At 43.1% G+C, this 15,865-nt stretch overlaps 1 protein-coding gene across 1 annotated transcript in view; it reads right to left on the bottom strand.

The window, feature by feature from the left end:
- Positions 1–7,123: 7,123 nt before the first annotated feature.
- Positions 7,124–15,865, bottom strand: part of LOC131234500 (5'-3' exoribonuclease 3-like) — a 52,065-nt gene continuing 43,323 nt past the window's right edge. The window contains exons 19-20 of the mRNA XM_058231430.1: positions 7,983–8,056; positions 7,124–7,887 (exon numbers count right to left, since the gene is read on the bottom strand). Of these exons, the coding sequence (XP_058087413.1) occupies positions 7,374–7,887; positions 7,983–8,056 (588 nt within the window). The 3' untranslated portion in view covers positions 7,124–7,373. The remainder of the gene's footprint in view (positions 7,888–7,982; positions 8,057–15,865) is intronic.

The following is a 15,865-nucleotide window of genomic DNA, read 5'->3' as shown; positions in this document are numbered from 1 at the left end:
CCCACCACCACCGGATGGGCCCGGGTTGCCTCTCGTTGACCTGTTAATATTCAGCTTGGCCCAACCAACCTGCGGCTTGATCCACCTCACCACCTCGAACCATGTTCTCTGCGAACGGTTGGCCTTGTTTGAGCAAAGGGAGTCTAACTACCATTTCACCCTGGCGATGGTGGTAGCATTGGAGACAGCTTCTTTTAAGTATCGAACCACTATAGAGTTTCTAGCCCTCCAAATCTCCCAAATTATGAGGTTGGGCACCAACTTTCTATACTCCATGTTGTTGTTTCCATCCAACACTACTAGCCACCATTGTTTAAGCCTAGCTTCAATCGAATGGGCCAGAAGGGCCGGGATCCCAAATGAGTCACCGAAAAATTTCCAAACCTTAGAGGCGAGCACTTCGTGGAGGAAGAGGTGGTCTAGATCTTCAATGTTAGGGCAGCGGCCAGGCTCTTCAACACAGCAAACGCACATGGAGGCCAACTTCACACCTTCATATTGGATACGCTCATCCACAACGACAGCCCCATGAAGCAATCTCCAGAGGAAAGTGGCTATCTTAGGGGAAAGCTTGCCTTGCCAAACTCCATTAGCCCAGCTCCTCCTCTGAGCACCAGATCTACAAAGATCCCACGCAGATTTTATTAAGAAACAGCCGGACGGATCCTGCAGCCAGAAACAACGGTCCTGATCGCTTTGACCAACCAAATCATAGAATCCTTTGTGATGATCGTCCATATAATGTTTAAGTGCCAAATGGATACATGAATTGAAAAGATCCAATACAATCAAATTAATGCATCATCTAGGATTAACATTGAATCCATGATTAATTAGGATATATGGAGGTTGTTTTACAAGTTTTTCCTTTTATGGATAGTATGTTATGTAACAGTGATTCACGTGTTTGAATGGTTTGACAGTGCTGATTTGATAGTTTAAATTGAAGGTTGCCTGTTTGTACAATTATAAAGACATGATCATGCTCGATCTTTTTATTTATTTTTTCATGATAAAAAATTACATAATATTCACTTTTATTGGAAAATTTATCTTCTATAGCCTATTAGATGGCCTGAATTACTTGAGGCGCATGGAACGTCTACATTGCATGTGTGATGCCCACATATAGTCCATTGTGTTTTTAAGGGCTGCACATATCCAAGCACGCTAGATTGTATGTGGGGTCCAAGGGATTGTAGTTATGGCCCACACAATCATGAGATCTAGACTATTTAAGGCAGTGGCTCACTTTTTTTTTCATCATCATCGAGGATCCATTGGACTGATATATAATTAATTGGGAGTGTCCAGCGCGTTGTAGAGTAAACCTGATGTGGTCGTCCTAACTATATAGCATGCGAATCGCTAGAAAATTGGACCATATTGATTAACCAACATTGATCAGGCCATATCTGACTAATCATATCAGGGTTTGACCTAAAATCAGTTAGTGTGGACAACTCGACTGCTTTATGAGATGGATTAGTTGCATTTGATGATATACGTCTAGATGCCGATCAGCGTTTATTAGAAGAAACACCGCGCGTTGCGGATTTCGAGGGAATCTTAGACAATTAGTCCCATCAGTTAACCATAAATGCAACCATACCTCAAAGTACTTCACCCATTCCCTCTTTTTCCAAAAGTCCACCATCTTTCCACCTCACCATTCCTCTTTTCTCATTTTCAACCTCAACCATCCCTCTTCTCCACCAATTTCAAACTAAACCATACCTCTCATCACTCCTTTCTTACAACCATCACTCCACCCATCCCTCCATCCATTATTTCTATCTCTCCCTCTCATTCTCTAGCAATTTTTCCAAATCCCATGAGAAGTTTCACACATCCAACACACACTCTCTCAACTTCAAGTGTGGCCCACCCTCTCATCTCCAATCTCAACCATTCATCTTTCATCAACCTCCATTAAAAGTGAAGGTAAGGAGCTAAGGAGTCCAAGGGAGCAAGGAGAAGGAAGATAAGGTGGGTGTTTTTCCATTAATTTAAATTTTAGGGCCCACTTGTTGGTGGGACCCATTTGGATGTATGTGATTTAATCAAGAGGGCCCATAGTGGCGGGGTTCCTCTATCTCACCGTGTATCTCTCTCTTTATCTCTCTCTCATTCTTTCTTTGTAATGGTGTGGATCCCACCGATAGGTGTTACATCTCCTCCGTCCATCTACATCAGACGGTGTGGCCCACTCTATTATAGGTGATGATCCGCACCCTCTACTGTTGGGATGGGTCCAATGCATCTTTTTATATGTATATATATATATATATATATGTATGTTATATTTTATATAATATATATATAATATATAATATAATATGTACTTATATATATATACAATATAAGGTAAATATTAGATGTATATGTATATATATATATTGGTGGGCCACATTCACGTGGGACCCACCACATTCTTGTGAATATATACAAACCGTCCAGCGTCCCTGGACGCTGGACGTTGCAACAATGGATTTTTTTTTTAAAAAAAAAAAAGAGAAGAAAGGAGTGGTGAGCCACTCATGCAGGCCCCACCTTGATGTATATGTAAGATCCGAGCCATCCATGTTGTTCCTCAACTCATTTTAGGCGTTGAGCCGAAAAATGAAGTTGATCCCATTTTCTGGCGGGCCGTACCATAGGAAACAGTGTCCCTACCTTTGATTTGCTCCCTGATGCTCCTGTACATCTGAAAAAGCTCAATATTGGACTCTGTGGGTTGGTATCAAGCCACAGAGACCAATGGATGGAGTGGATCGTACTGAAGCGGGCCCCACCTAGGAAAAACCGCAAAAAAACCCTTTTTCAAAAAAAAAAAAAAAAAAAACAAGCAACGAAGCAGCAGCGCTGCTGCTGCTGCTACCGTCAGCGCTGGCCGCGGCTGACGGACGGACGGTCGGGCTGGGCTCACGGTTCCTTTCGACCATCAGCACCGTGCATTTGACGGGTCCCCTCAGTCTACACGTCCACCCCGAAAATCAGCCTTATACGGAACTCAGGGGGGCCACACCATCTAAAATCATATGAAGACATGTCTAAACATATAAAAGCACTTGGTGGGGCCTACCTGAAATTCGGATGCGGCTGAAACTTGGTCTGTACCCTCAGTCAAGTGGGACACACATAATGAACGGGCTGGATTTGTGGACCACATCACAGTGGGCCCCAAATCATGACCCTATGAACGTTTTTTTTTTTATAAAATAAAATAAAAAGAGGGTTCCGTGACCCTGTGGCAGGTTGGATGGCAGCAGACATCAATGTGGGCCCTACCCTCCTATGGTCCACGTGGACTGTTTGGATGGCAAACAAACATTTCAGTGGGCCTTACCCAAGGTCCAAGTGACCTTATGAATAGGTTGGATTTCAAATAAATATTATGGTGGGCCCTAGGCCCATGTGATGGAGCCATATTGATGTATTTCTGGCCGTTGGAGAGGCCCACCTTGATATATATATATAAAAGGCCCATGAGATTAGGCCCATTCGACGTATTGGTGGCCCGTTGTCGAGGCCCACTCTGATATGTATAAGGCCCATGTTACGAGACCCATTGTGATGTTTTCAAAGGCCCATGGGGTATGACCCATTGCAATGTACATGAGGCCATTGATGCGGCCCACTTGACTTATATAAGGCCCATATGAGGCAGCCCACTTAATGAACCTAAGGCCGCTGGGACGAGGCCCAATAAGATTTATGTGATTCATGGAAGGCTATTCCTTGGGAGCGGTGTTGGTTTGACGTCCACATTGATAATGTTGGTTAAATGTCCGCATTATAGCTCTCCCTAAGGCCCACTGATAGGCCCAAAATTATGGTAAGAAGGCCGCCTAGGGCCATCTCCATTATATCCAGAGCCCATCTCTTTATTCATGTTTAGTATAGATCCATGATTCATGATCATTCGCACCATATGTATGCCTGATGTAAGGAGTGACCGATCATAGCATATACCTTTGGATAGACTGTTTATGGGCTCCTTGATAGGCAGAGTTGTCCCATATAAGTGCATGGTACATGCAGGACCGTTGCATGACTGATAGTGTGACTCATGTACTTGTATTTGTGTGATTGTAATTACTGTATGCCCTAGTGACATCAGGGCCATAGCCTCCGTAGACACATCGTGGATGGCTGGGTTGGATACCGAAAATATTTGGTTCTAGCATACGGGCGCCATAGACGTCCCTGGGTGAAAATCCCTAAACCCGATGGTACCAGAGGATGACTCCAACGTCGAGACCGAGTGGATATATGAGCGCATGAGGGCCGAATACCAGGAGGCCGCGTCTCCCACTGTGTCGTGGTCGGTTGGAAAGGAGTGTGGCCTTACTCGCCCGAGGGTAGGGGGCAATACTAGGCTGAGTTTGACCAGCTCGTGAATGGGTCCGCTATCGACGTGCCGGATAGGTATTGGCAGACTATTGATCAGGCGGATAGTGAGGTTTCTTACGCTTACTTGGACTGTGCGGCTAGGAGAGCGACAGTGCCATTTGGAGTGTATTGGACCCCGGTGATTATCCAGAATGAGAACTATGTTGAGGTTTGGCATGCTTGAGTTGCATCTTGCATCGCATGGCCGTGTTATGGCCGATAGCATTCATATCTTGCACTGCATAGCCTTGGTACGGCTGATTGCATTCATGTGCTCATCACCATGATTCCGCATCACTCTGACCTTGCATTTTGAGCACGTTTATATTGCGCACACACTTACACCACCCTCTAAGCTTTCCATAAGCTTATGCACGATTGATGCGTGCAGGTGACGCCAGGACGCAGTCGCAGCCATAGTCTCGCCGTAGTTGGACCGTGCAGACGAGCTTCGGGAGTTTTGTTTCTTTTATCACATTGTATTTTCCTTTTCTATCGCATTGTACTCAAAAGTTTTTGATCATAGTGGATTTTGTGGTGGTGTTCTTGTGGTTATTGTTTGTGGGTTATGCTTTTGTTATGCTCATTATAAATCAGACTGATGACTTGAAATCCTCCTTGTAGTATCCCAGGATCGGAACCTGGTGAATGGGTGCCGGGACCTGAAAATGGGGTTCTACGGAGGCTGTCGGCGCCGGATTCGGCGATCGGGAATTTTGTCCAGCGCGTTGTAGAGTAAACCTGATGTGGTCGTCCTAACTATATAGCATGCGAATCGCTAGAAAATTGGACCATATTGATTAACCAACATTGATCAGGCCATATCTGACTAATCATATCAGGGTTTGACCTAAAAATCAGTTAGTGTCGACAACTCGACTGCTTTATGAGATGGATTGGTTGCATTTGATGATATACGTCTAGATCTGAATCGGATTCTACAAGAATTATTTATATTATTTTCAGTGAATCTCATTCGTTTGAGACCAGATTAGGCTGAACTTGAATACTAGCCCAATAAAGTATGCCGAAGACATTTAATGGCTCAGATCAACCAAGGGTCGAATCTAGGAGATCTGATAAAACAGTTCATAGATGTCGCACTGCGACATCCAAGCTGCACATTATTTCCAAGTTTGTTTTGGAGATGATATTTGTGCTTAGAATTCTCTGATATGTGTAACACAGTTAATGAACGGACAGGATCTTTCACAGAGTGAGTGGTCAGGCTTGTGCTCTGGGCTTTGCAAAATCATCACAGGCTGGTCCCATGTCTATTTGTTCTGGCACTTGGGTGAGGCTCAAGCCAAGGTTTTACTTTAGGGCCGGACTTGCATTGATCTTGGCTCGGACCAACACAGCCTATGGACAGCCAACTATTCACACATATGACATCTTCAAGATTTTGAAAATCTTGTCATTTTTAAATTTCTCACAATTTTATCATGGAATTATTTTATTTTTAACGTAAAAACATTTAAAAGTTAAAATAAATTAATTTATAAATATATGTTTGTATTTTATATTTACATTAAAATTAATAATTATTTTTTTAATTTTTTATTTTCAGTGAGATTTATCCAATAATATCTTGAGAAAAACGTTAAAATATGGAATTCTCTTGAGAAAATGCCAATAAGGAGATTTGGCACTGCGGTTAGGAACTACACACTGATTTGTTTGTGATACAAACGTATTTTAGGGTTACAGTTGTTCCATCTGGGAGATTTTGGTCCATGGATCGTCTACATTGGGGCCCATCATACCAATGGTTTGGATCACTTGACCAAGGGCTCCACTTGTAGAAAGTCCCAATCTAACCGTACAAACATTTGGCCTGAGGAAGGTATGATTCATCTTTTACAAAATAGGTAGCACCCAAAAGGCCGCATGGTACACGTGTAATAGATCCTAGCTGTTTTCCAGGTGGGTCCCACTAGAAATCCATTATCCAACTAGTTCATTAATCAGGTCGGCCTACTCAACTAGAAATGTACTGCTAAAAGTACTAGTTACCGTCCACATTCAACAAACATGTGCAGTCCAACTGATCGTGGTTCAGGTCTGACTTGAAAGTTAGGATATTCACTGAATGGGTGGGCCACCTGATGGACGTCCTAGATCTCCCAAACATGCACCCAATTGTCACATCTCATGCAACTTTAAATAGAGCAATGGATTTTTATAGGATAGGGTGCAAACCACCTGACCAGTAAAAATGTAATGGACAATTAAAATGAAAATTAGTTAATGGTCCGAATAAAGAAACCGATGTCAAACAGATAGTAGATCAGGACCATCCAATCAATATAAAGTTGTGGTTATGGACCAGATCAGAGTAGGTCCCATGATTTGGACGGCCTAATTTGAATTATCCATATGAAACGTTCCACTCAGCCAGAGAATCAAATAACTCCTTGAATTAACATACAAAATGCTACCTTTCCTTTCATTAAACAAATTGCCAATGGAGTGACATTGTTAGTGCTATTCAAACATGCAACTTTCAAATATGTCCTTACCATCCGACGGCCCAGATTGACCCATTCTAGTAAGGGTGCTTGAGATACACCATAAAAAAACGGAATCATAATCACCTAGCAACAGTTTTCATTACTTTCCCTCCAAAAATAAAAATAACAATAAAAGATAAGGGCGCATTTGGTTGAACCAAATATCATGATATTTCATGAAATAGGGTGCAACCAAACACATCCTTAAACCAAAAAACAAAAAAAACAAAAAACACTGACAGGATCCCCAGAGTAAATGTTTTAACTACCAATGATCACCCAAAACAGAGCCACGAAGGGCGTGTTTGGTTGTACCAAATATCAATATATTTCGTGATTTATCAGTCTTTATCAATCCAATTTAGTGCAAATTTTCATATTTCATGAAATAGGGTGCCAAACACACCCTCAAAACAAAATGCAAAACACCCTATCCAAGGTCCCCATAGAAAATAACTGTCATAACTACCATCTTCGGCTTGAAGAAGATGGCTCAGAACAGCCTCTTCCTCGACCCCGATAAGTTGGTGATGCCGGAAGCTGAGAAGTGGATCTCCAGTTATCACTCCTGTCGGCCCTCGAGCCATTTCCTGATTCGTTGAAACCACCATTTCTAGCCTGAATTCCTCTAACGGGCACCGAAGTCTGACTGAAACTCTGTTCTTCAAAAGACCCATTTCCTCTGCCTCGGACTCGACCATGCAAATCAATGTCAGGTGGAGTATCCTGCTGCCAGCTTCCACTCCCGTGGGCGCACGTAGCATTTCTAGGTTGCCCAAAACCGCTGTTTCTCCCCTCAATTCCCCTAGAAGTCTCTGAACTCCAACCAAAATTCGACTTTTCCAAAGACCCTTTTACTCTCCTGTCATCCCTACATGACCCCGCCCCTTTCCATGTCTCTCGATCCAATGATGGGTCAGATAAACTGGGTTTTCCAATGTTTACTGTTTCCATCGCATACCTTTGCTGATTTTGAAATCTGCAAAGTTTTCAAACACAAGTTAAAACTGATATAACTGAATTTCCAATTTCATTATTTCTTGCAAAGGCATCATTTTGAGAAAGAAAATTCACCTATTTTTCCTCGATTGACCACCATTATATTCATGCCAAAGCGTTCTTTGTTTTATACCTGCTTCGGTGATTGTCTGGACCAGACAATTTTAGTCGAGTGGAATTTAAACAGATGAATTAGATATGAGCAAAATGAAACTACATTAGATAAGAATCCCAAAATTGAGTAAACATATGGTAATTACAGGCTGTGGGGCCCTCCATGATGTGCAAGTACTATCGGACTGTTGGAGCAATAAAATTAAGAAGGAAAAAGAAGAAAGAACAATAGAATTTGAGAAAAGAAGAAGAAATACTGGTGTCCACGCAATGGAGGGCCATTGCGCAGCGCGCAACAGAAGAAGTTATAATATCTGACAAAGATCCATTGCGCAGAGCGCAGTGTTTATTTTGCACTCGCATAATGAGGGACAGTTGCGCGGAAATGGGTTCCGCACGTGTGATTGCCTATAAGTACCCCTTCCCCTCTTTATTTGGTTCGATCACAAACTCCGGAGCTCAAGGACTAGCAGAAATCCAAGATTCTTCCTAGGTATTCCACGAGGAGAAAGAAGGAAGAGGTCCCTGGAGACATCTATTGTGCCGCACGCAATGAAGAACCATAAGTCCATTGTGCGGCGCGCACCAGATCTGTTGCGCGTGCAATAAAGTTCCAAAGATCGATTCAAAGCTTCTTTCAAACGGCGATTTCTTGATAGTTCTTTCAGATAGTTGATCTATCCATGGGTTTTTGGATTAAAGAAAAGACAGAGGAATTCTGAAGAATTACTGAATCTGCACAATGATTCTTTCGTTAAGAGGAGTGCATTCGAAGCTGGAATGCTGCCGAAATTGATATTTGAATTATAACATTTCATTATAATTGTACATTCTATTTCTATCTTGGAATCAAGGGAAAAAATGAAAATGCAAACGAACTTCTGAATCAATAAAATATTTAACGATGATAGTTCTTTACTTTTCCTTTGTTATTATAGAATAAATTCTCCAATTGAGATACTTTTGTTTCTTGTAGAAAAACTGACCCATTCATTAGATGCACCCCCAAATGTTACCCAGTTCCCAAAATATAGCTTATCCATTGCTCAGGTGGGTACCAGAGAAGAATGGGGGAGATTGGGGAGGGGGATGCCCACCACAGAAACTTCCAGATAGAATTTGGGGTCTGCTGTGGCGGTGTATACGTCATCCAACCAATTAATTAGGTATATGAATATGATGTCTTATTCTGCAATTTAGACTACATATATTGAGAAATGTGAAGGCGACCATCAAGAAAGATGTGCTTTATGAATACGATGTACCAATAAAGCTTAGAGGTTATTGTGATACAGGCGGACACCCATCCACACATTCAACTTCGGGTTTCTATTTCAGCCTTGGTTTGGAAAGCATGTCATGGTGAAGCAAGAAGCAAACTACTGTTGCATTTTCTGCCATAAAGGCTGAATATCGATTCACGATGCTAGCTACATGTGCAAGTGTGTGATTGATATAACTATTGAGAGACTTTGGAGAAAAAGACAACTATCACATTCTTATCAAAATGACCATGAATGTAACGTCTCAGAAAAAAATCCGTACAAAGACCCGAGTTCCACCTCAGGAAAAAATCGCTCGGGACCAAATCCTTTAGAAATTAGACAAAAATTAATTAAGTGTTAAACTAAATTATCTATGAAATTAGCTTGAACCACTTTAAATACGGACTACAAGACCCAAAATGTGTAGAATCGTTGACGCTTTATTACCCTGAAACTTATAATCAATCTCAAAGCTCGGTTGCTCTCGGGAGCACACTGAAACTCCGTATCAGACCTGTACCACGCGTCGAAAGTCCGATTACCATGAGACTATACGAATATGATCGCCATACTGGGCTTGATGACCATCTCGAAAATCAAGTCCATATAGTATCCAGAAATGCACAACTTTAGCCCGGAGCGAAGTGTGTGAGAAACGCGAATATCTTTAGAAAATGTAGTCAAATTTAAGTAAACTGGGCCGTTCACTTGCGGGCCAATTCTAAGGTTTTAGACAGTCAGAATTTGACCCAAATACACCTTCGGATCAGGGAAAATTTCATACGCAGGTCAGTGTACTTGTGGCCCTGATCGAGTGGCGATGACCGTTGAACTGAAACTAGTCCTCTGTGGTCGTTTCGTAAATCCGATCGGACTGAAAACTTAACCTGACCTAGATTCAATGTCAGAGAACTTTCCCCTGATCGTATGCAAAAAAGGGGTCTCCAGATGTGCTCCGTTGGACCGAAATAGCCACTCTTTGGCTATAACCTAAGTATACCATAGCCCTGGGGCCATTTCCTTCAGTTCTGAGCCTATATAAGGGCCTTTACCCACCCCTCTCTCATTCTATACGAATTCTAAACCCTAAGAGAGAAAGTGAAGGAGAAAGTGGAGAAGTGAGAGAGCGAGTGTGAGATAGTTCCTGGGATTCGATCCCACTACACGTACGTAACTACCGCTTCTGTGTCGCTATTCCAGAGATTCTAATTCAGTTCTTGGGTAAGAAACCCTAACCCTAACCTGTTTTAGGAATTAAAATACGTAGATTGGTGAAATATCTAACCTGTTTTATTGATTAGGTATTCAAAGTCTAGTTTACAAGGCGAGGGTGTTCAAACTAAATCCGTTACAAGTTTACTGGCGAAAGGTGCGGACTACGAATATTTAGGTTATGGTTTTCAAGGCTGTCAATGTCGGTTAATGATTTATAACTGACTTGGTTGCCATTCCTCATGCTAGATACGATGTTTTCCTCGCTTTACAGATATATATGAACTATGTTGAATAAAGTGTAATTCAAGTGTTTGTAAAAATGTTTGATTGGGTAAGGAATTTGGATTCGTGCTTGCCATGATTATCCATTGTGGATATATGATTGTTGTATATGTGACAACTCCTTGGTGAAAGGATTTGCTCTAATACATGTTATGACCAACATACGTCATGTATGTTAAAGTGTGTAGTCTAAGTGTTTGTAAAAATGTTTGAATGGGTATGGAATTTGGATTTGTGCTTGCCATGATTATCCATCGTGGATTTATGATTGTTGTATATGTGACAACTCCTTGGTAAAAGGATTTGCCCTAATACATGTTATGACCAACATACGCCGTGTATGTTGAAGTGTGTAGTCTAAGTGTTTGTAAAAATGTTTAAATGAGTATGGAATTATGATTTGTACTTGCTATGATTATTAATCGCTAATACATGATCATTGTATACGTGGCTACTCCTTGTGAAAGGACTAGCTATAGTATGTGTTTTTAACAAATTTATTACCTGTATGCAATATGTGTGGTCTAAGTGTTTGAAAAAAATGCCTGAATGAGAAAATGCTTGATGTAATGTACTTACTGAGGGTGTTGAGATAGGATTCTCAATTCCCTTATACATAGTTACAGTTTCCTTTATGCAACCTATCTTACTACTATGTGATTTACAGATGAATGCCTATGTATGATGACATGTGTGGTATGTGTTTGTGGAAATGCTCGAATGGGATTTATGTTTAGATTTGGTTGTCACATGCTATCTTGGAATATCACATGTGGATGCTATTGGTTGGAGTGTGATTGGGGTTACGATGTAGTCCAGGCAATCGGTAATGGTTTACGATCAGTGGCCGTACTGCTTAGCCACAATGGATACGCCCGATGAATCCGAGTCGTACGCTGTTTGTCAACAGTGGTTAGGCCACGCGGAATGCTAACGCACTCCATGTCGATCAAGTCAATGTATGCTCGTACCAGTTGAGCTTGTCAAGTAACCCAATTGACCCAATGTATATTCACCATGTATGGATGCTATTACTTGAATCTAAGGTACTAAACTTACCAGCGAAAGGCCCGTTTAACCTTGGTACCTTGATCCGCTAAGACTCATGAGCCAGGCATGGTAGTATGGGACACCGTGGTCGAGCTATCAGCTTACGCTGGGGCGACGAGCCTCCCCGTAGTGTCCAATGAGCAACTCAGACTCATGAGCTGAATACGATGGTATGGGACACTGTATTCGAGTTGTTGGCCTACGATCAGGTGACGAGCCTGTAGTGACCTCGAGTATACTCTAAGACTACGTTAAGGCGATGAGCTTTTCCGTAGTGACCTCGAGTATAAACCAGGCCTGCGCTGAGATGACAAGCCGCTCTGTAGCTACCTGGAACTGTTCTTCGTATGTGATTAACTAGGATTGACGACCCTGAATGGATCATTCAGGGGGTCAATGATATAAAGGAAGGCACCTTGGCTTCCCGAATCTGCTGTATGAATAAACCAAATTAAGTATTAGCTAACACGATCATACACTATATTACATGTGCTTTGGCGAGGAAGTACATGTGTCCGGAGTGGTGCATGCCACGATCGTGAGATGGTGTTGCTGAGGGAGTGCAGGCGAGGGCATGCATCATTACAGCATATTATTCCTACATTAATAAGAGTACTTAGGATATGAGTGTTGTACTGCTTTATCATTACTGCTTGACTGAATTGATAACATGTTAACCTTTGCCTTATAGTTCCACTGAGTTGATCACTCACTCCCACTCTGGGACGGTGTTTTAAAATACCAATTAGACTCTATCTTAGTTGCAAATGATGGCGCAACTTATGAAGCGGAGCCTGATTTTTATGACGAAGAGGAGGAGTTCTTGTATATGCAGTATTCTGGCGGGTTCATGTAGACTGCATTCTGATCGTCAGGGCTATAGGGATTTCATGATGTAGACGGACCTACACATTTTGATATTTTGTATTTTGAAACGATACATATAATTGTTTAACCTGGAACATGATTATACTCTAGAGACGCACCACTACTTATATGTTTTATACATACCTATCATGGTCTTCCGCTTGCGTAATTTAATTGTCTCTGGGGTATGATATGCTGATTTGGTATAATCCCACTCATGTTTAGTGCACTAACACGGACAACATTTAATCATCATTATCCATGTTGCATAGGTGATGCGTTGGAACTCGGGAGTTGAACTTCTGCTCGACCCCCAATTTTCAGGACGTTACAAGTTGGTATCAGAGCATGATTTGGATTAAACTGGACCTGAGTTATGGTCACATGACGCACACTGACATACTTTGACTTAGGAGGGGGCGTTAAAACGTAGAAATGATCATAAGACTCCCAGTTTCACTGTCAGGTGAAACTGACAGTTGAAATCGGGGCCCGTACGCTTCCGAGATCATGCGTGGTGACCCCAGATCTTTCCTAGACCATCAACCGATGGGTTTAGATTATGAATTGACAGATCCCATACTCGAACAAACTGAAAAGTGCGAATATACTCGAAATGGGACCCGAAACGACTCAAACGGAGTCGGGGGCCCAAACGACGAAAATTGGGGGGAACTAAAGTGGACCCCACACCCCTACGGCACCCCGAGGACTATCCTGTGCTGTGTGAAGGACAAGGGTGCACCCCCACCACGTCGGGTTCTGATGACTGGTCATATATGTAGTTGTCTTTTAGTATGCCTTGTTGCTGGTTTGTTTTGTTTCTATGTATGGTCTTACTAGGTTTGGTTGTATGATAAAGTAGGTTATGTGCCCTAATGTTTAAAGTTGTTTAGATTAGTTCACATAGATCTTCTGTCATAATCCATGTAAGGCATCTCATGTATTGTGACAATTTTAGTTAAATGAAATGCATGAAGTTGTTTTGTTATGGGATGTGTAAACCACTTGAGTAATTGGGTACTGTTATGCTAAATCTAACACATGTTGCACCCTGTGTTGCATATAGGGCATGCCTCCGAGGACTACTCGGAACACTACCCGTCTAGCACTCTGTGGATTGCTTAAAGGGGTACCTCCCCTGAGCGATAGCCGCACGGACCCCAGCTTGGGCCTCGACACGAACATGATGTTGGACTCACTACCGGCCACTGGCCCCACTACTGGGCTGCCACCTTATATACCCCTGGTTCTCAAGCAGAACCGTGCGTTTACCTCGACACCTCACATACTACAGTCGGCTCCTTCTCCTGATAGGTTAGAGCAGGTGATGCTACTGATGCAGCAATAGTACCTGCAGCACCAGCACCAGCAGCAGTAGTTTTTGACCGCATAGCACGGGCTTTTGCCCAAAATATGCATGTGACCACTCCGTCACCACCTGTGCACCTTGCTGGGAACACTAGTGCTAGCGGCGCATTCAAGCAATTCCAGTACTTGCAACCTCCTACCTTTGCGGGTACTCACTAACTTGAGGAAGTCGAGTATTGACTTGACCGCATCTCTAAGATGTTGAAGTCGCTGCACTGCATTGAAGCGGAGCAAGTGGAGTTGGTCACCTTCATGTTTGAGAAGGAGACCGGTCTCTGGTGAGACAGTGTCCTTAGGACTGTGGCTGCTCGTTACGTGTGGACATGGGATGCATTTAAGACGCGTTTCAATGAGAAATATTTCCCTCTCACCTACCGTAATGAGAAGGAGGGAGAGTTTCTTCACCTCCGATAGGGAGGGATGACCGTGGCTGAGTATGAAAACAAGTTCATGGAGCTGGCTAGGTATGCTCCGTTGATATTGGCTGATGAATCGATGGGTGTGCGACGATTTTCTGAGGGTCTGTGACCCGAGTTACGTTCGAAGATGTGTTGCGCTAGGATACCCAGTTATGCTGAGCTGGTGAGCATATCTTTATGAGCTGAGCGGGATAGGCTCTGCTCTCTCGTGACCCCTACTCTAATCGTGCACCCGTGGGTCCTCGGCCCAACCTTGATTTTCTGACCACGTCATTCCTAGGCAAGAGGCCACGTGTGGATTCCCCTCCTAGGCTTGCGGCATCACCGACTCAGCTAGGGCGAGCAGACTTGCGGTGCGACTACTGTGGGAGGACAGGCCACACGGATAGATATTGTTTCAGAAGGATGAGGGACAATGGCTTCTCGCCGCCTTAGAGAATCAACCTCCAGCTTCCTCAGATTATTGCAGCTCCACCTCTACGGTCAGCACCTATGCCTTCATCTTTTCGGCCACCTGCACCTCGATTCAGGCTGCCTCAACGGCCTATGGTACTGCAGTTGAACCGTCCATGACAGGCTCGTTTGCACTCACTTACACCTGAGGCATTCGAGACAACAGTTACAGCATCGATGGCTTTCGAAGTCACGGTACATGTTCAAGGTACTCTAGTTTTCTTATTGGTGGATACCGGGTCCACCATCTCTATAGTATCATGCACAACAGTTAAGTGACTAGGGTTGGAAGCTAGTCCTATGATTGGGATGAGACTCCTTACCGCCACGGGGACCTTCTCAGACTCCATCAAAATGTGTAAGGGTTGCTTGATAGACCTAGGGAGCAGTACAGTACTCGTCGACTTGATGGTTGCCCCACTATGTCATTATGATGTGATCTTCGACATGGATTGACTCACCGAGATGAGGGTCGAGATCAATTGCGATACCCGACTGGTGACTACCCATGGACCGGAGGGCATGACCTTTACATTTCCAGTGCAGGTCAGTTAGTACTACCGCATCAGTTGCTACGCCACCTTACTAGAGCATATTGACGGGCCGACGTTGGGGAACACGCCAGTAGTCCAGGATTTTACGGATGTGTTCAGGATGATATCGGGATTACCTCCTCGGTGCGAGATCGATTTTACTATCGACCTTGTGCCTAGTGCGACACCCATTTCATTGCCTATGTATCGCATGCCTCCATGTGAGATAGAGGAATTGAGGAGACAGATTGATGACCTGTTGGATTCAGGTTTCATACGGCCGAGTGTATCTCCTTAGGGAGCACCCGTGTTGTTTGTGAAGAAGAAAGATGGATCTCTGCGACTGTGTATCGATTATTACAGGTTGAACCAAGCGACGGTAAAGAACA

Source organism: Magnolia sinica, chromosome 19 (genome assembly GCF_029962835.1).
Source record: "Magnolia sinica isolate HGM2019 chromosome 19, MsV1, whole genome shotgun sequence".
NCBI classification, from domain to species: Eukaryota; Viridiplantae; Streptophyta; class Magnoliopsida; order Magnoliales; family Magnoliaceae; genus Magnolia; species Magnolia sinica.
This window is presented reverse-complemented; position numbering and strand designations above follow the sequence as displayed.